The sequence below is a fragment of the Linepithema humile genome, chromosome 5 (genome assembly GCF_040581485.1).
Source record: "Linepithema humile isolate Giens D197 chromosome 5, Lhum_UNIL_v1.0, whole genome shotgun sequence".
Classification (NCBI taxonomy): Eukaryota; Metazoa; Arthropoda; class Insecta; order Hymenoptera; family Formicidae; genus Linepithema; species Linepithema humile.
The window spans coordinates 8,400,127-8,427,317 of NC_090132.1; the positions used below are offsets into that span (position 1 = coordinate 8,400,127).

The 27,191-nt window shown below is 39.6% G+C and overlaps 1 protein-coding gene and 1 long non-coding RNA gene across 4 annotated transcripts in view; one reads left to right on the forward strand and one right to left on the reverse strand.

Annotated features, from left to right (window-relative positions):
• Positions 1 to 27,191, reverse strand: part of LOC105674693 (uncharacterized) — a 106,012-nt gene that overhangs the window by 73,636 nt on the left and 5,185 nt on the right. The gene's annotated exons all lie outside the window — the stretch shown is intronic.
• Positions 858 to 26,481, forward strand: Scr (Sex combs reduced). Its single transcript, XM_012371183.2, has 2 exons — positions 858 to 5,714; positions 22,506 to 26,481. Exons 1-2 carry the CDS (start codon positions 4,898 to 4,900, stop codon positions 22,808 to 22,810), a joined length of 1,122 nt encoding a protein of 373 aa, XP_012226606.1. The 5' UTR covers positions 858 to 4,897; the 3' UTR covers positions 22,811 to 26,481.

Here is a 27,191-nt window from a genome sequence, read left to right on the forward strand (position 1 = left end):
TAATCCATCCCAATCAGTGCGAGAGATTGCTACAGCACTCAATAGATCTCACACAAGTGTTGAAAATCATTTGCGCAATAAATGTGTTATATTCCGTTATAAAAAACCAAATGAACTTATTTGCCAACCCAATAAGTCCATTTGATTCACTAGAAATGTAAACCTATTTCTATAATTTCTGTCGTAATCTACTCAAGTATAATTAGAGTTTTTATTTCTCAAATCATAATCATATCTAAATAATATTAAGATGCTCGTTCATATTTTTAAAATTTTAATAAACAGATTCGAATATTCGGAATCTAAATATTATTGTACAATACTAAAAAAGATACATAAATAAAATACCTAAATTATCTGACTTTTCACTCACACATTGTATGTAAAAAAGATTTAGCAATTTAAAGAAAATAAAAAAATAACATAAATAAAATTTAACTTTGTTATATTATATACGTTATATATAAGATATATTTCTTTTCAACAACTTCTATGTACAATCATATGAATGCTGAAACCATGAGTAAAGTTATAAAACTTTATATTTGTCAAAATTGCACCATATAAATTTTTAGTTAGTTATTAATAGATATTTCTAATATTTGGATTAAAATTAGAGAATGTAAGGTGTACGTGAAAGTTACCAAAATTTATATTATATCAAATTATTGTATAATTGCAAACGCATGAAGAACTAACGTAAATTATATCGAAATAACTAATAAATTCATATAGAAATACGTAGTAAAAATACTCAATATCATACATTTTTAGTTTTGTACAATAATATATTTTATTTTAAAAATTATTTTTTATTTTTTATGGCCCTAAACCTTCTGAAATAGAGAGAATAATTTATATTTCTTAGCTATCGATTCATAGTACGCATCCTGTAGCTCAAAATTATACGTAAACCGGTTATGATCTGCGGAATAAAATTCTTCACTTGATAATTGCGATGAGTTCAGTGCAATCCGTTAAATTCGTGAGTGTTGAATAAATAATGACACTGATTACAAGGCTCTCCGACGGAAAGGTCTTTCACGAAAGACATTTATAAACCTGCACATGACATTGATACAAACTGAAGTAGCGATAGGATCAACTAGGATAGATATTACAGTTCTTACTATTCGACTTATATATGTTTATGACGTCATATCGTCAGTCTACAATTGCCCGGAGGTTGAACATTTACAGATGATTCGAATCATGCTTCTTGCGTGCAATTGAAAACCTGATTTTAATGATAATAATTGCCGTTGCAAAATCATCAAGCAGTTGACATCGGATGGATGATGGGCCGATTATAGCAGTGCGGAAAGAGAGGGAGAGGACGGACGGGAACGAGTGCATAAACCATCCCGCGAATTACCAAGAGAAAGCATAACAGATACACGTGTCTTGGCGGCTCCGCTTTGCGACACATGATTCATGGGGGTCTTGATACGTTTTTTACACCTGCGACAGCTTTATTGGAAATTCTAATGGAGAGGGTCCACGGTGAAGAGCGACACGAGACTTCAAGGCAATGCACCTCGGCGCGACTGAAATAGGCCGATCAGGCCCTACTTCTTGTCGCAGAATTTCGCCATCGTCGGGCATCAATTGTGTTAAATCGAAATACATTGACCCACCGACGTGATAGAATAAAACAATCGTGGCGATTAAATTAAACCTAAGCAACATTATATACCTTTATGTAGTTTTTGCACTCTATTTTTTCCATTTTTTTTTTTAATTTTTGCAACAAATTGCCGAATGCTAATAAACATGCAATAATAAAATATATTTTTATTCATTATGATCAAAATAAGACCAAGCTAATTTGTTTCGTAGGAAAATATTTTCAAAAGTGATGCATAGGCAGCTAGGTTCATTGAATGGCATAATAGCGTTTTGGTTCACCGTTTAGCGGTCCTCGGATCGCGATTTTTCATCAGTAAAAGAAGAGGCCTAAAGTGATAGTAGGTGTAGGACAAACAGCGAACTCTGAAGTGGCGAATGCCGTGGACATAGTGGGGATACGCGGCTGTGTATGTACACAGATGCGACGACTCAAAGTGGAAGAGATAGCCAGTTTCGTCTGAACGGTGGGGTAGACGATTAAATGGTGGGGAGAAAGAGAGGAAAGGGTAGGACGGCCGGGGGCGGGCGCGCACCGCAATTCAACGAGAACGGACGCACTCACCACATCTGGCGAGCAACTGCCACACTATCGGCTGCGCTCAAAACGCTATTCTTCCTTTCGAATTATGCGCCGTAAATGAAATGTCGTAAGAGCGATTTGCAATCCTATGCGATGAAAACATAATTCGGATGAAAGGCGCTACCTGTGAAGATTTTAACACATTGTCTTTGTGTTTGCATTATTGTATTTGCATTTAGCAATATTATTTTAAATAAAATGCAAGCTGTATCATTATAATTATATTTGGCAATGATTATTGTATGATCGCTTTAATCATTCCAATGCAATAATTTGAATAATAAATAAAAGATAAAAATTTTTGAATTTTTAAAAATAAAGTACAAAAGAACTTGTGAAAAATTAAAATTAATTAACGGCGCGAGAAGAAAATGCAGCGTATATATAGTTCAAAATGCGAAAGAAATTTTGCTTAATGTAAAGAACTCGTTTAAAGTCTTATCTGCGACGAGCAAAGAGAGCTCCGCCTCCTCAGCCGTCCCCTCTGCCCCGTTGCTACCCCGCAGTGCCCCCCGTTTGACCAACTGGCTACTACGTCACACATGCTTCTACTTAGAGCCGCCAACTCCGAAGGCTCTCCTCTCGGCCTGTTCAGTGAGTTACGAGTTGCGTCCGGGTTCGCCGTACGAACGATAACGGGGGCGTCAATCGAATCGCGATTGGGAGAGGATTCTACCTCGTGCACGCTCTTCCCTCCTTGTCTTTCTCGGCTACAGGCAACAGGTTTGAATTTATGGGACAATAAAGAGTGTGGTGCGTAGTGCGCGTGTCTCTCTCTCTCTATCTCTCTCTCTCTCTCTCTTCCTCTCTCTCTCTTTTTCATCCTCTCCTTACACCTTTCTTTCCCGTTCTAGGCCGCCCTTTCTCTCGCACAGATATCCTGTCCTTTCGTTGTGAAAAGAGGAGTGAGCGGCGAAGACTATCAAACTCTCATAAAACTGTCAGCCGCGGCCACCGAGGCTGACTTATGTGCGCCCCTTCCTTAGTCGCGGTTGGAGAACCACACGTTTTCAAGTTGGGTCTGTACCTCTCGTGCGACGATCGCGAATCTCTTAACGAAAGATCGGAGCACAATTTCCGAGCGGTTTCCACGGAGAAAAACAACAAAAGCGATTGGAAGTGAACACAACGCGCGGATACATCTGACTCGCGTTGCAATATGAAGGTACAGCAAAATTCGCACTTCTGAAACGTATGTTTCTTCCACCCCTCGCTGAAGAAGGGATGCGGTATGTATGATCGAGCTAAGATTGATTCGCGACGATGAAATCGACGGAGATACGGCGATATTAATGGGCGAATCGTTTTCGGTCGATCAGTAAGGAACAATCGCGCTTTCGTGTGCCATGCCACCCCTTTTCTTTTTCATCTGTCTTCACCGCGAGACTATACAGTAGGGGGCGCGTGCGCGCGTAGCCCCCCTCGCAAAGCGGACGGAAGACTGCTTCTTGGTGACGTCGCGGCTAGAAGGCTGCAGAGGAGAACGAGAGAGCGATCGAGATACTTCTCCCCCACCAGTGGGTTTCAGGGCTCCCGAATATCTCTCCATTAGCCCCCCTGACGGTGCTATCCCCTCTCCTTGACCCCTCTTTCGCCCTCTTTCTCTCTCTCTTACGCACACCCCTCTCATCGGTTCCTGTCACGTCGGGTAGCAGCCAGGCAACACCACCACACGACGAGCGCCAGCGGCAGCGGAGACTCGACAGAGACGCAAGGAACGGGGTTGAAGAATCGTACGCCGACGGAGAGACCAATCAAGGTTTGACGAACGGCGGGGATTGGTCGAGGCGCTCCTCTGACACGCAGAGAGCGCGGGCACGTGACAAGCTACCTCGCACACCGGCCTTCCGTTGGATCGGCGGCGAGGCCTTCAGTACGATACCAACCACCCTTCGCGCACGCAACAGGAACGGCGAACCGCGCGTTACTACTCTCTTCACCCTCTGTCGCGCGGTGATATGAGTACGAGCCTCCGTCGTTATCGCGACGCAAAGTTGTCTGTTAAGTGCAACATTCTGTGACAACAACGCTGAAGAGAGCAATTAGCATCGTCGCGCGAATAATTTCAATCGCGGCCGCGTACGTGTTACTCCGTATGTCATTTCGTCGCGGTGGGACTTTACAAGGTCATCTTCAATGGGGCGCCTCGATAAGCTGTTCGTTACGCGCTACTGCACGGTGGGACCACAAGTTCTTTGTAGGTAATCACGACTGGTAAGGTCGTAAAGAAGCAGAAGACAGTTTTATAGCCCAGGCCCACGTGGCCCTCGTAAACTTGACTCGCAGGTCGGTTCGAATTCAGACACGGCCCGCCTGCCGCCAGTTGTCTGCCTTTCTCTCTGTCTCTCTCTCTCTATTAGTCTTAAACCCCTCGTTCATTATCAAATCGCTTAGAGACGTGTTTCGCCGCGTGTAACAGATCGTGATACGCTGTGTGAATTGTTCGACGAACAACAAGGTGAGGCTTGTCAAACGAACCGGCCACGTGTGTTGCGCGCGATCCTCCTCGTCGTTACAAAGTCACCGGCACGATGATGACAGATTTCTATACTTAATGACGGGGCGCGTCGTACAGCCGCCTCAATCAGCCGAGCACAACGTCGTTTGGTGTTTTCGTGAATGACGGAACGTAGACGTGCAAAAAGATTGGTACAGTGACGTTGACGGCAGGTGAAACGTACGTGAAGAATGAGTTCCTATCAATTCGTCAACTCGCTTGCATCATGCTACGCGGGTCAGCAGCCGCAGCAGCAGCCGAGACCGACGCCGAACTCGCCTGGAGAACCGTTGCAGGCGGCATCGCCGGCCGGTGGAGACTACTACAATCCGAATGCGGCGTCCACCAGCTATCCCGCGCCCTGCTACTCGCCACAGCAACACTATCCGCAGCATCCTTACGCCGCCCCGGCGTCGGGCATGCAACACACGGCGCCGACTGGGATGATAGACTATACTCAATTGCAACCGCAGCCTCGGCTGAACGCGACCGCGACGTCACAGCAACACGGTATGCACGCTCAGCAATCGCAGCACCATCAGCCACCGCATCATCCGCAGCAGCAGCTTCACGCGGATCCGACGACGCCCCTTCTGCAAGGCGCCTCGGCACCATCCGCGCCGTCGACGTCCAGCTGTAAATATGCCGATTCGACATCGTCCACCAGCGTCGCGTCACCGCAGGATCTAACCACGTCCACGTCAAGAAACAGCCCGACGCCCTTGGTGGCGCCTGGCACAAGTAAAGCCGGATCAGGACTGACTTCGCCGCCTGGTAGCTCGTCAAGGTCGTCCGTGGCTGCGTCCGCGGCCTCACCACCCAGCGGTAGCTCGAGAGGTGTCGGCGAAGGAAATTCAACGCTGACGACAGCGTCTTCCGCTTCGTCGCCCGCCTCCTCCACATCCAGCACTTCTAGCACGGGCAACAATTCGTCCAACAAGGGGAATCCCTCCGGTTCCAACCCACCACAAATATATCCATGGATGAAAAGGGTTCACATCGGTCAAAGTAAGTCTCTCTATTCTATTCTTTTTTATTTTCTTATTGCGCAAAGTAGCGAGTTTTTTCGCCGTCTCAAGGCATTTCGTCTGTTTCCTCTCTTTCTTTGAATTATTAATTGCTTGCCGAAAGTTAATAGAAAAGAAATTGTTTAATTCAGACTATTGTTATAACTTCTTGTAATAGAAAAAAATCAAAGCTTTTTATTCTGCTTCATTCTAAAGCGAAACATAAGTGTGATATACAAATTTACTAAAATAGTACCGCGGACGTATGCAAATGTTTTTTTTTTAACATTCAAGATGCCATCCGTCTATTAAAAACGCGAAAGCACTAAATTGCAGCTAAAATATGCGATTCCCAATTATAAATCTACCTAAGTTTGATGATAATAATCTTCCTTCATATATCACGTTTCGTGACTTTAACGGTACAAGCAGGAATATATAAATTTTGGCATTCGAGAAGTATCGCTGAATTTAAAAAGCAAATATCTATTTACGTAAATGTCCACTCATGATTATGTTTTAAACGCAATGACGATAATTTGCGTTCCTTGTTATAACATAAAAGTTTTTGTACAAAAAGATTAGATAAAAATTAGGAAAGATACATTAGGCTATAAAAAACCGGGGCGGTCGTGTCCAGTGTCTAAAGTTAAACAGGCGTTGCGTAAGAGTAGCTGGACACACAACAATCAATAAATCATAGCATCTGACGTCACAGATGGTAGATATCAATTGCAAATGTTGTTTAGAAGCAAAAGATATGTATTAAACATAATGCAAATGCACCGCGTGATAATTAAAGTTAATGTCTTTGTTAATTGATATGCAAGTTTTGTTATCACAAACATACTGTTTCACGCAAAATACCCAAAAGACAAATTAAATTAAACATCGGAAAGCATCAATCACTAATAACAACGATATTCCTGCTTATATAAGATATCGCTAATGTGTACTGTTAAAAATTAAGCCACCGTTATTGCAAAATAAAGATAACTGAATATAACCGTGATTTATTAAATAATTTAATACCTTTCATAAAACAGTTATCTAATTTTAATTGATGTAAAAAGTACGAAAGCTATTTCGTACCGTGCAATAAATATTAATTCCATGACTGAACAAACATTATATTATGATTAAGTAAAATATAAATCAAGAATGGTCAAGCGATATTACCACACCGCTATTCTTACGATATCTTTGACAAGAGGAAACGGACAAAGAGCGCCGGATGTGAAACAAAGAAACAAAGGCTGTACGGTTAATAACTCCAGGCAAATAGGCGATTACATAAACGCAATCTCGCGGTAAGTGCTCAATAAGCATGTCAAAACTGCCGGCGCGAAACGTCGCGCGACTCGTGTCTATCTAGGACGAGTCGCGGAGCACATGCGGAAATGAGCACGCGACGCTCGAGATACCGTCGAGGAGCAATGCGAGAGGGGTGCAGCCGGAGTTGGTAACAGAAATTCGGCGGGGGCCAAGACTAGATATTCACCTGCCCCCGTGGCCCGAGGAAGATAAAACAGCGCGGCGCGCTGGTCGCGCTCACATTAGTCGCCCCGCGTGATTTACTGCGCGGCCAGTATGATTCAGTCAGCGGGGAATTTGACGAAGAATTAATGGTATTATGATATCGTGTGTAACTCTATGTATGTGCGCCCGGGCCATAAATCAGGCTGCATTGTAAGGCGCGGGGGGTTGCCTTTCCTCTCCTTCTAGTTCTCTCGGGTTAGCTCGAACGAAAGGCCTCAGACCGTTCGGCTCGGCCCCCAAACGGGATACGGCTCCGATCTTTCTTGTACACGTTTCGGCTTCCTCTCCGGATCGCTCGCATCATGCCCGTTTGGTTAATGTAGCATCCTTTTACCGCGGCTTACGTCGCCTGTCCGACTATTTTGCGTGCGCTTTGTGTCGCGAAAATCGAGAGGTACGGACGGATCCACGCGTCGCCTAACATCGATTACGGCAATATAATATTAGCAAGAACATGCGATAGTAATATAACGTAAATAAACTATAAAAATTAACAGTTTTCAATCCAAGCGGAATTTCAATTGCATTAACAAATGAAACTACAAGCCAATGTGCAATAATCATGCAGAAATCCGAGATTGTGGCGTGTTTTAATTAATACGATGATAGTGCCGATGATTAATGAAAGTAAATGAAAAATAGATTTTACGTATTAAGCAGAGATGAAATGTAAGTGCTGAAAAATCTGCTGTCTGAAGAACATTGGGTAAATAGTATGGCCTATAGTGAATAATGCCATTATAAATTCTCCTAACACGAGAATAATTACTGTAGAGCAAAGAGTAAGAGCGCAGTAATCATAAATCTTGAGCGCGAGTATATGGAATGCAGTGGCCTTTACGGAACTATGCTTAAAATAATGATCAAGCACTATTGATCCTTTAAAGCTACCTTCAAATAGCAATAAATCTTGAAAGAAAAATCTGTCAGTTGTCAATCAGTTTGTCAACCATGCAAATCCTTCTTTTCACGCTTATTTGCTGACAAGGTTATTTTTTCACTTTGTTTCATTTTCTTTGAAATAGATTCTAAGGAATCTTTTTTTTTTCAAGAAAAAAGAAATCTTTCGTAAAAATCCATCAAAAGTTTTAGCTAAAATAGATTTGTTATAAACTTACGTGTTATTAGAATTTTAAATGATTAAAAATTGAGTAATTTACACAAATTATTGAAATAAATACATTGGAACTAAAGCAATATTGAAATAGTATGTAGACCGGTTAGAAATAAAAATAAATGATCCATGTTAAGAGAAAAATAATTGATTTGTCACGGATGATGTTCACACAACATAAGACATTCCGTTTACATTTCGACCAAACCGTTCCGACGCTTTCGAAACCGACACTGATATATAAACATTTTAGCGCTTGATTTGAACAAATAAACTATTTATCAAAAGAGGAAGAAGAAGCGGAAGATGAAGATCTGACTTATACTCGAAATGGCACACTGCTATATAATTTTTCACTATTTTGTTTTACATAAAATACATAGCGAGAAGATTGCTTTTCATTAAAATATAAAAATATTTAATATTTAATAGTAAACTATTATTAAAATACTTGTTACATTATTTTGTAAAGTGCAAACAACAAAATTCATCACTTACTGTCTCCATAATAAAACTATTTTAGTAAACGTTTAGTTACATTATTTTAACAAAATATAAAGTTATAAATTGTCATATATATGTTCATATTAAAACTATACATTAATAATATTGGAATAATATCAAAATGCTGTGAGATATAAGTTAAATTTTATGATAAATAATTTATTTGTAGCAATAATTATATGATCATGATGATCAAATTTGAAGAAATTATCGTTGCGCAAATAATAGCATAATTATTTTTCTTGTGAATTATTGGTTAACGTGTAGATAATCTGGGGAGAGTAAGAAAGAGAGAGATACAGAGAGAATGTTTCAAAGGGGGCTGGAAGATTAGATAGAGGTGGCCTTATCCTTATGGAAAGTATAATTACACACCAATCATTCCCACATAAATGAACCTGGGCGGAGAGAAAGATCATAGATTCTCTTTAAATCATATCAATGGCAAAAAATAGTTTAAATCTTATTAAATATGATTTCTGGGATTTCAATTTTTGCATGTTTATTCATTAATAATTTCCTTCTTATTATCTTATGGAATATTTTAAAAGATTTTCCCCCGATATATTCGCTGTTTATTGGATATAGCAAAATCGCATGTCAAATTTCTTGCAGCTTCATTTTCTTAATTATTTATTAAAAATTTCAGAAGACATTTTTTATAAATAGAAAGTTTAAGATTTATAAAATCTTAACTTATAAAACTTAGAAATAAGAAGTTTCAGATTTATATAAAACAAAAATTAAATAAGCGGTCTATCATCACATCATAAACTTTAAGAGTTTATATAAAAGATTAAACAAATTTTTGACAATTGTCCTTTTTACAATCGCATCTTCTCATTATACCGTGTTTCAAGTTGTGAAAGTAATTTGAAATACGTCCTTGCTGTCGGCGAAATCACGTTGTTACAGGCATATGGGTCAGTTTGTGGTATAAGTGGTGAATTCCAAGCCAAGGAGATAAGTAGCTATCATTCGACGAGCAGCAAACGCGAATAAACATGCAATTGATGCGTGAAATGAACAGTTCTGCAGTCCATTTCCGAAATATCGACCTGCAGAATACCCGAGCGGACTTGTAAGCCCCTGTTTAGATAAGCAGAAGGTCATTTTCGTCATGGAGTCTGTAATTACGAGTCGATCATTCCGCCATAAATAAGGATGTGCGGAGTGCCGCGAGGAAAGGCACGTTTCTGTGTCCCGATTGATAGATGGCTACCAACGTGATTCTCAACATACGAATCCCCACGCCGGAAGGGTAGACAGTCGAACCAGTGGAACTGGATTTTGCTTAATGCCCTTAGCACATTTACACGTCATAAATATGTGGTGCTTGGGTGGAACAATCTTCTTGTCGAGGGACGGCGCGTACAAATGATTTAAATGTACTGTGACATTACGCTAAGCTCTCTTCATCACCGTTTTATTCGACTAATTTGTGTTAGAGTTCTACATGCGCGAAGACCCAGCTGCCTGCGCGAGCAGTAAAGAAATGGAAAATCGGTTTTTGTTCACCACACCCGATATGCGGGATTTTGATATGGCGCAGATAAAACGAGTACAGTGCCTTAAGCAAACATATGCATGCATGTTCGTATGGTTATGGCGCACTAACAAGAGAGGGAGATACGAGACCGCGCATCAAAGAACTGGTTTTACTAACCACATAGCATGCTGCATTTTTACGGCAACGAAAATCTTTTTATTGCGAAACGCTTAATCAATCTGCGCCATACATACGGCAGTTCTGAGATATTAAAGTTGGCAAAATCCAGAATTTTTCGTCACCGCCCAAAAATAATCCCACCGTCATTTCTTTAAGAATTCCGCGCTCAGCGTATCTTTCATCGCGTTTTAAAATATTGCCTGTGTTCAAGAAATACAACAGTTGTGCAATAGTTAGGCAACAATCCTCTGTGATCGTTACACACTTTTTAATCTATCAGATTGTTTTTCAAAAACCGGATTGTACGGTTATTTGATTTTTTAAATGTATCTAATTTAAATAACAAAGTTAATTGAACATAAAAAATATTTCAATATTTTAATAATTACAGCTTAAATAAAATAGTAATGAAAAAAAGATTAATAATCTCAGTAATATTTATCTCTCATGACAAGCTTGCGTATAAATATTTCTGCAATTAGCAGTACGTGAATTGAACTCCGAGGACTTAATAACGTGTGATTTCTTGCTGGCGGACGATTTCAAATTATCATTACTACATGTAGAATCAAACGATGCGAAACGTATCACACAAAGGGAAGACATTACCACCGTGCTGCAGTTTGCGTATAACCGCGGGAGGAGCGCGAATCACTTATTAGGACATAAATTTTCATTGCAAGCGCCTAGTGCAAACGGGATGAGCCGATGGGGTAATGGATGTGTGCCGGGGGCGAAGTGGGCCGCCTGTTGCTGCGTGGCCCGGTCGCCACGGGGATCCTTGATCCTTATGCTCCTGCAGTCGCCCTTTCGGCCGACAAACCCTCCCCGAGGAAGATTCCCTCTTCTGAAAATTTACGAGCTAACACTGAATGGCGTAGTAAGGGCGCTGTCGTGGATACACACATTTCGTGGTTTTGTCGCGACACGTTGAATCGAAAAACTGCCTCACAAAGATAACCGCGAGTATTTTGTTTCCCTTCATCGTATATCACGAGATTTCCGGCCCTCAAGAAGTCGCACCGCCCAAAGCTGCATTAATTACATCCGCGATAATGTAATATTTATCCTAGAAAGATGCAGGATATTCGATTTATAATTCAGCCCTTGATGTAGTACCATTTTACAACCGTATCTTCTTGATGTTAGATCATAGCCCGATGGAATAACTATATTAAGCATAAATGGTATGCGCACTTATCTATAATTCCATATGTTTCTCTCCGCATGCATTATTAATATCTCGCGATAACATTTCAGTATACACTCCTAGCAGTTTCGCTAATGATTATTAACAACGTTCGTTTCACGGCGGGCGATTATTGCAAGCCGTGGTAATGCAAGAATCGTGCGGGAAGCGTCATCGTCCGTCGCGACAACTCGATTTAGAAGATACACAAGTTGCATGCAACGTGTAATCGTCGCGTATAGTGCCCGGCCGTGCCAGTGATAAATAAATCACGCGAGATCAACGGTTCTGTGCACTTACATCATCCCTTTAAAATGTACAGCCTAATGTGATGTAATCAAATTCTCGACCGTTTTGCTCTCGCCGCCGCGAAACAAACTCTGCCGTGAAATATATCCCGCGCAAGTGCCACATGGATATTTATCGTTCATTGCCATTAGTCGGAATACCTAATTGTACTTACGTACGCAATAAATAACTGAGTTTAAATAACTGTATCATTTTAAATAGCCTTCAGCTTTTCGCTAAATTAATAAGAACCGTCGTGTATGTATTTTATGGCAAACCAGAGGTTTTATACAATTTTCATTCTTTACGTAATTATCTTGCTTCATGCAATTGTGATTTCATATAAAACGTAATTCAAACAAATTTTATCTAGATAGAAAATCAGATTATAAATATAGTTTACATTGATACTGACAATAATAAAATGATTGAGTGACATTGAATGCAATCTGATATTTCCGAATAAGCACCATACAATATTTTTTATCCAGTAATTTAACACTAAAATATTGATGTAAACTTTTATATTAAAATTTTGCATTGAAATGTTGTGAAAAAAATTATATTGATAGAATAATTTCTCTTTTATCTTATATATGATTTATCTTATAAATCTTTTGTAATTCATTACTCATGTCGAGTTGTTAAATGTGAACATTATTAACAGTGACATTGCTCTTTTCTGTTGAGATTTATTTTTTTTTCAAAGATCGACGAAGACATTTCTACGCTTCAATCACTTAATTATTTTGATACTTCAATCTGTAAAAATATAAATGCGCATTTTGTCATGACAAAATTCCACCCACGGATTTACGCTCGGCATACAACTCCTTTTTTTTGCCTCTGGTGCAACTATTTCGGTCCTACTCGTTCAACCCATCGAAAGTAGCATGGGGGGAAAAAGATCTCTTCTCTAGAGAAGCTCTTCATAAAAGAAATATACGAAAGATAAAACTTCCTGCCGATATTTCCCTGAGTTATAAATTGTTTTTTAAACGATTAATTATCGCTGTTTTATATTCAGTTCTTTTCAAATCGAGATTCGAAATGGGGATAATTTTATATGAATTTTAACCGTTAATATTTCTGAGGAATATCTCTTTCGTAAAGCGACTGTTTATGGAAAGAGATCATTACTTGAAGATGTTGCAATCCGCGCTATCTTTTTTCGCTGTTAAGTCGTAGGAAAATCAAGGGCGAAGATAGATTTGAGACGGGAACAGCTTCATTTCGCGGCTGATGCACTGGGCAAAGCGTGTTTGGGTGGTGTAGAGGCGGTCCTACGTACACTCCGGCGACTCGGGACCATAAATAAATGCTTGCGCGAGGCTTATGTACTAGCACGAGGCGTTCTGAGAGTTTGCGGCACCACTCGTGTGGGGTAACCAGGAGGAACGCCATGGACGATCAAAACGGACAGCCTCCTAAGAGAGGCGCAACCTAGCCTGAAACATAGGTACTGCATGATTCATAGAGGACGTGGCGTAGAGTCCGAAAAGGGACACGCGCTTCCGATGAGATTTATCCGCTCGCTACGAATGTTACACGAAACGAGGGACAAATGGCATTTGTCGCGGTTGCCGATGGTTAAAAATGAATTTTAGGATAAACATTTCCCGCGAATAAATCAATTATCATATCGGCTTTGCATAATAATACATCTAGCGCACACACTCAAAAAAATGATCTTGCAATAATAGCTAAAATTTTCTAGGTGTAAAAAATTAACTAAAACAGATAAATGATTAGCAACTGTTGTGATATTGCATATGTAATTACTTAATCAGTTTAGATGACAGAAACAGAATATATATCTGTATTGTTTGTGAACTTTAAAAAGAAAGTTTCTCTAAAGCGCCTATCTATATAAGATCAATCACGTGTTAGATCATGCAATGAATAACATTTAGCAATGGTACCTAAATTTTTCAGAAGCTATTGCTAGAACATTACTGCTATAAATTCTATATGTGACAAACAATGTTTTCACAGATACAAAAAATAGCGATACATTCTTGTTGCGATATCTAGAAATCTAACTACATCAGCAAAATATTTTTTTGAGTGCATGTATTTTCAAGAGATAAAAATTTACACGCGCATTACGATTGAAATCTAATAATCTCTAGTCTAATTATATTTGTCGCTTTCCCACTCTTTTTGCGTGCGTTCCGTAACGCGACTCAATGCGTCATCGAAAGAAATATACAGATACGTAAGTCCGTTGTATGAAAATTGCGCATTTGCATTTTATTCTAGCTCTCGATGGGAATAAATCAATTCGCATAGGTGACATGTGAGGAAGCCTGTGTATGTACGCACGTATACGCGCCTATATACGCGCTTGTGTGTTTTTGTTCGACCTTAGGCAGCTCGCATCACCGCGACGCACTGTACTCAGACACGTAGAGAGTCGCAGCTGACTGTATTGTTCCCGCTGAAGGTAAGTCATTAATTTTCCCGCGGCAGGAATGTTCTCTACGCAGACCAATACACGCGCGCGCGCATGTGTGTGTGTGTGTGTATGTGTGTGTGCACGCGCGTGTGCACGCGCGTTCGTACGCTCGTACGAACATTTATGGAACGCTGATGCCTACTTCGCGCGCGGTAATAGCGGTACATTCGGGCGCATGATTATTGTCAATTAACAGTTCGAGAGTCTCTAAACGGGCTATTATTCGGCTCTCAGTGGGCCATCGAAGTTTGAGAAGTTGGACTTCAATCTTTCATTAGTCTATGCTGAGATTAATGGCACGCTATTATCTGTTTAATTGTTATCAATTCGAAATGTGTATTTAAATTCGGTGGAAATTGTTTCCGGATAGAACATCAATCATGAATGGCGATGGTATTGCAAAGATGCGGCAAGATAGAACAAAGTTCGAGGGGGATTATCCGAAATCGGACAAGAGAGAGAGACTATCGTCTAAATGATATGCGTGTGTATCTCCGAGGAGAAGATAATGCATTCGGAAGGTTGTCGGTAGGGTTTGAGTCGCGTGTGTCGGACGCGGCGGTCGCGGACCGTCGCCTGATGGATGGAGACGCGTAGCCTCTCCATCCCCCATTCTTCCTCAATCCGAGAGGATCCCGGGTCCATCGTCCCTCTTCATATATATACATATATATATATATATATATATGTGTATACATATATATATATATATATATATAGATATATACACGCGCACGATCGCGCCTTGCAGCTCTCTTTCATTCGGCTGTATAAAGTAACCCCACGGAGACGACAGTTTCTTGCGCGCACAAAGCGCGATACACACGCGCGCGCGAATTCAATCCAACACGCGCGGCGAGAAAGAATGGACAATATGTTATTCCAGGTTCTATCAAAGCCCGCGGAGATGACCCAGTGAGAGAGGAAAGTCTAATTTTAGCCGGGTGGCGATTTTAGGCACGGTTCGACCGGAGAGACCTATCGAAAAGCGATAGGGATCAGCATATTTCCGATCCGCTCTCCGTAATATTTAACAGGCGATACCGTTGTGCAGTTTAGGCTTTGCACAGCAACGCGCGCGCGCGCGCGCGCACAGAACGGATACTTTCGCATTCGGCGGGACATTCCGGAGTTCAAGGTCTTCAGCATTTCGAGGCACGTACCTCAATATTCTCATGGTTCATGCGGCATGTATAAAAGAGACGAAAGAAAGACTGTACTGGCTTTTGTATGCTGTCAACGAGTACAAAGTGCAAAATGAAGGAAAGGGCGGGAGGAGGGAAAAGGGGGTGGACGTGCACGACGGTGGGGACCGACGAGGCGTTAATTGAATTTGAGTCCGCGCGGATTATTGTGAAGCGTTTAAAGCGGCCAGAAACAAACCTATTTGCGTCAGAGAGCTTTCTCGTGGAAGATAACAAATGATCCGCGGAGCGTCCGCCGCGCAAACTTCGGCATAAAAGCTTCAGCAAGGCTGCCACTCTCTTTCTCCCCTTTTCTGCATCCCCCCTCCTTTCTCCTCCATTTTCGCACCCTCCGTTCTTTCGTCGCTTCGTTTCCAGCAGCTCTTCCAACGGAGAATCCAGCCCTTGAAAACCACTTGCTACCCCATTCGGATTGAAAAGTAATAGTTTTTGAATCTATTTATAACTGTCCGATGCACACGGACGCGTCCGGTGGAAAACCGGTGACCCAATTCGAAAATCGCATCCTTCTTTCTGCAAATGAATCTTCCGCGGTAAGAGAATTCCTGCGGATTCTATCATCGCGCGTCCTACATGACAGAATATATCCGCCCGACCCACTTTCATCGCGCCTCACTTTTAATTTTAGCGGCTCTTATAAAATGTCACGTAAAAATAACAAACGTGTGACACTCTCATTAACGCGCGTAGGAAATCCCCCGGGCGATGATTGAGCGCAACAGTCGCCAATAAAAGGATTTCCATGCTCTACGAGCAGCGCAGAAATTAATAGATCCTTTTGAAAGAGCGCAACCAGCTTCGTGTTCCCCCGGAGATTTATAACCGGCAACTTTCCGCGGTGTGGTCCGAGCGTGTCAGCTGTATACCGATCGAAATAGATCCCGCGGATTCCTACGGTCTGAGCTCGGGGCGACAGGTCTCGCTGTCCGAACGTTTGGTAACAGGTGGATCGTAGACACCTAGATGCCCGATCAACCGGGGCGTCGTCTAACGTCTAGCATTCGGTCGTCGCGGAATGCACGAAGCCGCGGAACGTTGATTTCGCCCGGGGAAGACCGATCTTCGGCCCGCGATTGGCCGTCAGCTGCGCAAGTACGGATAGGTCACAAATCAGCTCTGAACGGAGGCTGACTGACAGTGCGCGCAGAATGTGCGTAGATAAATTTAAATTGCGCGTGGATTACATTTGCTATATACCAGCGGACCCGACGCGATGTTTCCACGAAAATTCATGAGCGCCACTGGCTATTCACACTGGCGGCGAGCCAGACAGAGACGTGTGTGTATCGGATAATCTCCTATCATTGCTTTAACATCAGTAGCTCTTACATATTTAACTGAAATCCTTATATCGTGCACAAAGAAGCTCGAATTTATGTAAAAAAAAAAAAAAGCGCGATTTATGATAAAAATTATTGAGAACAATAATCTTCATAGTAATCATTTAACATTAACTAAGCGCCAAAATATGATAATTAATGCGAAAAAAAAACCTCGATATTAAATGTCGTAAATGTTAAATTTTTAAAAATATACAAATATGTACATACACAAATATAAATGGTATATAATTTGTCGTGCTGTTGTACTCCATAGAATTCTCAGGATAGAACAATAGATTAAAGAGAACACAGGCTACAAACCTGTCATTAGTAACGCAGAACTCGGACAGAGCAGAAAACGAAAACGATATGGCAGCCACGCGATACTACTAGCTAGAATATCTCGGGCTGAAACAACGACAACTTTTAAGAGACACTATCTTATAGGGTCGAACACGAGATCTTGAAGGCTTAGACCACCTAAGCTATAGAGATGCAATCGTAATTGCATAATAGTCGCGGTGAACTGCTCGGGTTATTTATGAACCTTTCCTTTTCTTTTGTCAGCAGTGCAGATGCTATTTGGATGAGACAGTGTTTGATATTGTAACAGACTAAATGTTGTGCTTTGTCAAAGGGCTCACATTATATTAATGGAATCATCTCGTTTTCATTCCGCAATTAATACATTTGCATTTCTGTTTACGATCTAAATACGATCTAAGCAAGTACTAATCAAGTTCACAAAACTTTCCAATTTTCGGAACATTAATTTTTTCTCATTGCGAGAAAAAATATGTGCTGAGAGATTACAAGCGTATTAATTTTAATTGCGTTAATAATATGAATTTTAAACAGTTTGTATGCCAAAAGCTACACAATACATTTTTTCAAAAATCTCGACTTAGATCTCCCTGCATATATGATACGCAGTAAAAATTAATAAACTATAAATTAAGCGTCGAACGCTAAAAGCGATCGAACATTCGAAACGTGAGAATTCATTAATGCCGTGGAAAATTGGTGTCTGTCAAATTCAATGGTAACGAGATTTGGAGCGATAGTCCCGCTGTTCATTACATCGCGAAACTTACAGGTTTTTATTAGCTTCTTTGGAATTCTTAAATCGATCGCATAGATGGAAAGAATTGATACGGTCGTACTTGAGGTCGTATCAGATAACCATTCAGATATATACCGAGGGTTAGGGGGTACAAAGATTCTATATATACTTTCGTAGAACTTGCTCCCGACCGACATATACGCAGACATATCCGCATATAGACATGCCTACTCTCACTCGCGGAATGCAATACAGCGTGATTGCGATCACGAGATATTTCGATTCTTTTCTCAGCAGCTAATCTGTAATCTATATCACAAATAACACTATGATACATAATATCTCCGAATCACCATTAGCGCAGTATTAAATAACCACGCGTTATCTCATAAGTAAACAAACAGGTAATAGAAAATTGATTAACTTTTTATTTAAAAATAAACTAATTTTAATATCCTATGCATGAAATGTATGAAATATAATTGTGCGTGTAGATACAAAACATAATTATGCGAATTTATTCTGCATCGTTTTTCTCGCGATACGGAATTTGTTTTGGATTTGAAAAGATTTATACGATCGCGTCGCAAGCGAAGCTTACGTATTTCAACATTGAAAATGTCACGTTTGAGCGCGTGTATTAAAAACCAAGAAAATTAAGATCAGGCATACCGTGGACTCGCCATGGAGCCGCGCGTGATTATTCCAGTCACGTGTTACTCAGACTTAACCAGCCGATCTGTCAGTCAGGCAGACAGGACAGTCGTCAGACTGGCAGTCAGTGACACGTTTGGTACAGGGTTCGGTGCAAATACGCGCGCGCTCAGCGTTCTATTAAGAGCGAGGCACGAAAAGGCTAGACGACACGAGGTGACATCGAGATGGGTGACACGACATGGTCCTGCGCTTAGCCCGCTTCAGTCTTACAACGCCGCCGGCTATGCGCACCTCTGCTTCTTCGGTCGCGCGTCTTTCATTGTGCGATAAATACTGAACGCTTTTATCTCAATTTTTATCCTCGCTTTAAAACGCGGCTCGCGAGAGACCTAAGGATTTCGTTCAACGAACTTAATCGAGTGCTATTGCACGGACATATGTTTTATTCTAATACAGCGGCGCACACATTTAATATTCTTTGACTTCAAATAATTAAATAATTACTACAAAATATCAAGAAACAATAATCGCACGCAGAAAATATTTAATAATATTTTACGTGGAGAAAATTGGATATTTTTTTCTGTATCTCTATTCGAATCTTGATATATAATTCTCTATTTTATTCTGTGTGATCTCTCGTATATATATTTCTCTATTTCATTTGGTATTTATCCCTATCTATTCATCTCTATCTATATATCACATAATTTGAAATATTTAAAATGACTTAATTACCGGTTCTCTATAATTACTACGCAATAAATACGACAAGTAACATTATATCATTCAACCAGTCTTGATCGATTGACCAACACCATAGTTGATAGTCCATAACTTGAAGTACCACCACAGGATATTGAAGCAAAATGATATCGCTCAATTAGTTTTTTAATTACTTACTTTCGCATTAACAATAAAAAATAATACACTAATATTCTGGTTTTATTTTTGAACGAAGGTAAAAGTTTATTAGTGAAACAGAATCTTCCGTATCCTCGCGGGAGTGAATGCACGAAGTGCTCCCATTGCGTCTGCATAAGATCTTATGTGATTACGAAATTTATTACCGAGAGATATATAACGCAAGTCATGCGTATGATTACGGAAATTCACGTTACAATAACATATTGGCTCGTACTCCCCTCGATGCTACAGAATTTATAGTGCGGGAATAACTACTGAGATCGCGCCAGATAGAATCTAAATGCTAATTAAACAGGTGTGCCTGACACGCGTGAAATTTAATCGGGTCAGCGATTACCGCGGTGCTTTAATGCATCAAAAGGCATGACCAGTAAAAATAATAAATCATGCGCGTCCCGAAGATAAAATAATATTCAGCGATTTAACACACACACGCGCGTAATCTATCGCATAGAGATTATTACTCCCGTATGCATGTTTATGTAAGGATGGTAAAAACTCTCAACCTGTTATAGACATCAAGCGCAACGTCGTGAGCGTATCGAGATCTTTCCTGTGGTATTAACTCAAAGAATTAACATGGCGAGTCTAAGAAACATATTTCAATCGCATATGAGCATCGTCGAGAACTTTCTCACCAGCCTTCACCGAGTGCATTCCTTTACACACCGACGTATGTTGTATCGATGTCGGCGAGATACCGATAGCAATTTATCACCAGAAAAGATCGAAGATGCGCATTTCAAAGAAACATCCATTCTTAAATTTTTAGCTATAATAATTTTATTTAAACAAAGACGAAGAAAGAGAAATATATCTGCGCGATTATATTTGAATACTAAAAATGAAAAAAGCAGCTCGATGCTGCTATAATATTATAAGCTGCCATAACTGCAATAATATTAAACAACGCATCGATTTTGTAATTCTTATTATTGCGCAGGTTTTAGTTAATTGATGTTAGTTTTAGCCAGCGCGCAGCAATTATTGAATAATGATGAGTGGCCGAAAAAGGTATTCGCGTTTGTCTGTTACAAAACGGGTAGGTGCGCTGGATAAACGATATGCAGAGACCGAACGAGCCCGTGTCCAGACAACCAGAACACTATTTATTAAAAAGTCAGGCCGCGCGACCCAGCGACGTGTTACATCGGGAGGAAAGCGATAACACCGGACGGAGGGTCCTGTCATTAAGCCCGGTAGGAGCTTCGTTGTTCAACGCTCGTTGGTTAGCGTTCTCTGTGCAAAAGCGCTTTTCGCTCTCGTGGAAGTATCCAGCCACGTTGCTCAAAGCCGCGGAACGAATCTTTAAACGTACTGTTATCAATGTTATACATAAATGCTCGGAAAATACTGGCTAACACGCGACTATATACTTTTCGAACAATGGTGAGATATTTATGTGTACACGAAAGCAAGATTTGGTGTGTGCACCGTGTGAGATTTTATGTGAAGTCTGGCCAAAATTTAAGTTTTCAGTATAAACTGAAACTAAACGATTTTGATTGCCTAATTTAAGTAATATAAATAAGTATGCCATCCAAAATAATAATAATAATGTGAAAATTATTTTATGTTTATATTAAAAATATGATTTTTAAATATTTCTTAAAATCTCACACTGGACGTTTTTGATACTTTACGCGTTTTTATGAAAAATATAAATTAACAGAGATTTAAATTGTTTGTTACGATTTTCTTAGTGATATTAATGCACTTCCTACTTGAGCGCATCTTTATTTGCGCGAGACCCATCGACTTCTCTCTGTTGTTCCGCGCTATTAATAGCCATCTATTATAGTTTTAAATGAGCCGGTTCTTCAATATCCGCAGTGACGCGTGCCCACAATAAACTTGAAAACGAACGAATGAGTAGTACCCCTGCTCAAATAGCACCTGCCGAAGCAGCGGACCGAAGCCTAGTGTTTTGAAAAAAGGATAGAGGTTATTGGTATATTAGTAATATCGCGCAGAAATTTTGCACACAAAATTGTAGTGAAAAAACATAAAGCAAGAAAAGACTATCTATTTTAACAAAATTCAACTGCAAATAATATTATTTCTTACGTTTTCTTTTTAATACGTCATGCAAATTACATAAATATCTATTTAGCCTTTAATGAAATTTCTCATTTATGCAACAAATTTGCATAAATTGCTCATTTTTATCTCAGATTTAAAAAAAAATTATCTAACGAAGCAATATATCAAATTCCAATTGATTTACGTTATTTCATATTGTTAAGTGATATTATCTTATCTGCCATGTTCATTGCGTAGTAATTATAGAAAACCAGCAATTAGAATCTTTAAACATTCACAAGTACATGATAGATTAGAAGTGAATCGAGGTTAAACAGAAACTCGTTTCTGGCGTTGTTTGGTGGTAATTTTTGCGAGACGAGAGAAGTAGATGTAATAGACGGTATCGTAATAATAGCGTTGCAAAATTATTTATGACTGAGGCGTGCAAAGCAAATAGGTAAAACAGCTGCCAAGTGACCAGTTTGCAATCCAGTAGCGCTGGCCGAGGCATTAACCACGACTCGTTGAAATAATTAACGAGGTCGTCACGCGTTGCACGCTTGAGCCCTTAGTAATATGCATCGTCTGTGCTTTTTATCTCACCCTTTATTCAACGCGCTTCTCCACTCGTCGCCCGCTCGCGATAAAATTCCCGTTTGAAAAACGACTTCGGACATCTCTCTTTGTACCTGTAAATTAGTATTGAGAAACACTACGTGCGCAAAACAGATAGAAGCAGAAAGACCCAAATGTCTCCGTTAAACTTATCGATTCTTTTTACAATGCCTATGCTTATTCTCCTCGCGAAGTAACGATAATCTTCGATTTTCAGGTACGGTGAACGCGAACGGGGAGACGAAACGACAGAGGACCTCGTACACAAGGTACCAAACCTTAGAGCTGGAGAAAGAATTCCATTTCAACCGCTATCTGACGAGGCGGCGTCGCATTGAGATCGCGCATGCTCTCTGCCTTACGGAACGTCAGATAAAGATCTGGTTCCAGAATCGGCGTATGAAGTGGAAGAAGGAGCACAAGATGGCGAGCATGAACATCGTGCCGTACCACATGTCGCCGTACGGACACCCTTACCAGTTCGCGCCCCACCCCGGTCAGTTCGCTCACTTGGCTACATAGGACGAGTTCTCGCCCGCCGAGCTCGGAGCACACGCTGTCCGGTTCCCCGGGATGTACGGCGAGCAGAACTTCTAAAGGCTTTTTCCGCCTTGGACCCCACGCCTATGTCACGAACCTTGTGACTTGGCATGGTCGAGGAGACTTCACTTCCAGTAGAACACGTGGTGCGTTCCGCCAATTTGCCGCAATGCGCCGATGGTTAACGAATGAATTGTTGCCGAAGGAGAGAGAGAGAGATCGTATCCTCCTTTCGTGTGTTAATAAAAGAAAACAACATGTACTTAAATTCGTTTTTTCTGATTCAATCTGGCTGTCAGAAGGAAAACTTTCTCGAGAGGGAAAAAGTGTTTTCTTCTCAGGCACTAAAGAAAGAAACAATTCATTTTCGCTCACCTTTGGCTTGCAGAAACGCAAATGCCATCGCTATACACGACTATTCGAAGTTGAAGAAAAGCCAAAATTTTCTGCATATATTGCGTCGTACTCTCGACTTAATAGACTGGACGCGCTCCGAGGGGTTCTCTCACGCATGAGATTATAAAATATTGATATTAACGCGGATGAGAGACCACCTCAGCGGGTGAGATAAAACCGAATATCTAGTTTAAGGTGTAGAAACTAGCTGTCTAAATAATTAATTAATCAAATTACGAATTAATTAATTATCTTGTCTGGCTGCACGCTGTTTCATTCGAGATAGAGCATCAAGGAAAATAAATTTCGAAAAATACGCTTATATGTTTCTTTCATATGCTTTCTTCTATGCAATACTTTTTTATCTAACTATTTTTGAACTTATTCATAGAAAAAAAGTATGAAAGATTCAAAATAATGTCAAACAAGTGTTGAAAATTTTGTCTATATTATAGTTTATAAGATCTCTATTAATATATATGCAGATTATTTTTTACTGTCTTAAAATATGGTCTTTAGAAATCCGCGATTGCGTATAAATTATATGAACTTCATGCAATTTCTAAGAAATACTAAATAAAAAATTGAGAGATACAGCAATTGCATTAATAAACTAACGACAAAATATTCATAAATATTCATAAATAGCATAATTTATACGTGATCAAAATAGTATTGCAATCATTGCAATCATTGTAATTACAATAATTGTAATTAAATATTTTTGTATTTCCGGATTTCTAATATTTTCCATATAAAAACGTCTGTATACACCTTATCTTTTTTATATACTTCAATAATTTATCTGATTATTATGTAATACAAGTAATCGTAAACAATATGAAAAAAATAATAAATTCTAAATTTTATTCAGCAATTAATTCTCGTATTATTTAATATGCACTTATTTTGCTAATCCTACGATCTGATTTCATTAATGAAACGGTGGGCAGCCACGGCCCAGCATCTCTCTGTACATAATTTGCAACGTAATATAACCAATGTCTCCCTGGAGCAGCCACGTTGTTCCTATATTGTCGATATGTGTAGGGAAATCTCGCGCAGAACCTAATATTCATTTTATTCTACCGCATCAAGCATTTGATCGCGATCGATACAATAAATGGACTACTTGTTCCTCGCGCATCGACTATAATAACTTTAATCCGCATAGAAACCTAAATAGTTTCTATAACCATAGTTAAAATCCGAACTATTAAATAAAAAAAAAAAAAAATGTTTTGTGCGGTCGAAACGGGATAAATGGACCCCGGATACGTTGTGAGTGTATCTGACTTCGATGGTGCAATGTATGTGCGTGTAGCGCTAGGATATCTAACGCAAATCGCATGCACGTGCCGCCTGATTACGCGTATTTATCGGCACAGGATATGTGCATAGGTGTATGGCTGGATGTAACAGAAGAAACGTATTACCCCGCATGAATCCGTAAAAAAGGATCCAATGAGAAAAAAAAATTGGATATAACGACTAGTTGATCGGCGAGCGCAAGTGTGTAAACTAATTTAGCTAGTGTTCGAGTAATTGATAATCTTGTGATACGAGAGAAAAGCACGTTGAAAAGCAGTCGCTCTAATGCTTATCGAATTGTCATAACCGCGCGTTACGCGATGCAAATTCGGAAGAATACAGGGAATTTAGTATGTTTCGAGATTCTAAGCGATACAAGCGAGAGAGAGAGGAAACAAACCAAGAAGAGACCTTCTAACTAGGCTAGTATTGAGAATTGTACATAATTATTAAATATATAACAACGATATCGAATGACGTTATTACTGTACAAGGCGTTAACGAAAGAGAAGACTCTCTTATTTGTAATGTAAATTATCAATTGCTGAAATTATTAGATTAAGTTCCCACAAAAGTTATACGTAATTAGATAATTTTTTGCGTTAAACTTATATTGAGTTCACAATTGACCCAAAGGCTTTAGGACAAATTCGTCGTCCAGAATGTACAAAAAAGATATTTCTTTTCTATAAAAATGCTGCCAGGAGCAACATAATTTTTTTTTTTTTTTTTCGTTATCGCCTGATACACTCTATGGATATTTAAATAAAGTATAGTGAGGATTATTATTATTATTATATTATTATTATTACCTTTATCATTATTGAAATTCTTGATATTATCTTTATTATTGTATTGTGAGTGAATCTGTTGCTAATGACTCGATCCAGTGTTAATAATGTATTTTATTTGTTTCGTTATTATTATTTTTTGTTGTTTACGCGCCGCGTGTCGCACAACACGTTCCGTACCTATGAATGATGTGCACAAATAATGCAAGATATTCGCATTACTCTTTTACACGAGATCTATCGCATGGGATACGTAATTGTCCTATCACGATTGTCGAAAATTGATTTGGAGTCGTTCGTGGTATGTGGGCCCGCAGTTTGGCGTAAGAAAAACTGGAAATTGCAAATATTTACTATTTATTCGTCTGGTGCAAAGAATGCGTTCTCTCAAAGTTAAATTAAGCTCAAGTATTACGTTCGCGTAGCGTCACTCGAATGTTATTTCATTCCATGTAATATACGTAATAGTCTAACTAAAAATACTTACTTATTACATCTACGTAACCTAGAGCACCGTACATGTAAGATCGTATAATTATATAATTTAAATTGTAATTATTAAATGGTATGACGTACAGAAATCATCACTGTTTATTCCATTCTCGAACCTATGTGAATGAAAAAATTAGCGTCCGCCGATTTCGGTGCGTTCTCGATGCGACGCGTAAATGAAAGCGTTAAGTGCAATCATTTTATAAATTAGTTCAGCGTATTAATAGCTATGTAACAAAGAGCCGACCTATAAAACAACGTTAATTATGACGCATGACGATAATCGTTATAATGTTTATATTTGGCTCTTTAAAATTCGTATAAGTCGATATCATACTCTGGCGCGTGTAGTTTATTGCTCAAACGTGCAGCGCGATAACGTCCAAGTTGAAAGACGGTCACACGAGGTTATCTCACTACGATACACATTCTTTTTTACGCATCTTCTTAGTTCATTTACGCAGACGTATTAAACTAAATTATCCCGGAAAAACCGTAGTTAAATTTCAATTAGATGCTGACCTCAAATCGCAGTAGCTATGAATTAGCTGTTGTTAAATGTGATCAATAATAATTAGCAAATCAATATCGCTAATAATTTTTCAGTTCAATGTATTTGTTTGTATTCTCTCTGTTTCTGCTTCATGTCAATATATTTGCAACTCTATATTTACTGTGCGCGATAAGTACATATATACAGTTTCCTGATCAACGTACAAAATAAATTCGCCTCGCGGCAATCGCAAGATTCAAGCGTCGTCAACTTACGTCCGTAGAGTATAGCTTGATCGCGGTTAGTTCACGTTTTATTCAGCCTGAAAGCGCCGCGATAAGAATCACGTATCGGCAGCAAAGAGCGATAAAGCAGAGTCACACCCTCCAAACTACCGCAGTAGACAGGAGTCGTGTAACAAGAAAACAAGAGGAGACAGGATTCAACGCAAGTCACGACCCGTCACGAGACTTACTCAAACGACTAAGATCGTCTAAGCTACCGACGATGACGGCGCAATTCGATTGGCTCGTAGGTGTACCTTTGTCAGAGAATGCGAGAAGGTAACCGTGACAGTATTTCGATGTACAGTAGGCGTCATTAATGCCTTACATCTCCGGTTTAGCATTTTTGTTTTAAATCTGACTTTGAATTTTGGGTCAATTATTATTTAATTTCTTTAATCTGGATTTTTAAACAATTATTGTGTGATACGTGAATATCCGACATTGTATTCTTAATCGAAAAATACTTAATCAGAAGTGTAAAACATTCATGACGTCTACTGTACAATTCATAACAGAGTATGATATAAATGAAGAATAGACACACTATAACGGCGCCAGTCTACTGTAAGATCATGACCTTTCGATTAAATTCA

What these genes read in the sequence shown, in the direction of transcription:
- Scr (XM_012371183.2), top strand. Translation starts at nt 4,898, where the DNA reads ATGAGTTCCTATCAATTCGTCAACTCGCTTGCATCATGCTACGCGGGT. An exon ending in AAGGGTTCACATCGGTCAAA is followed by an intron (nt 5,715 to 22,505) that starts GTAAGTCTCTCT and finishes TTCGATTTTCAG; the next exon opens with GTACGGTGAACGCGAACGGG.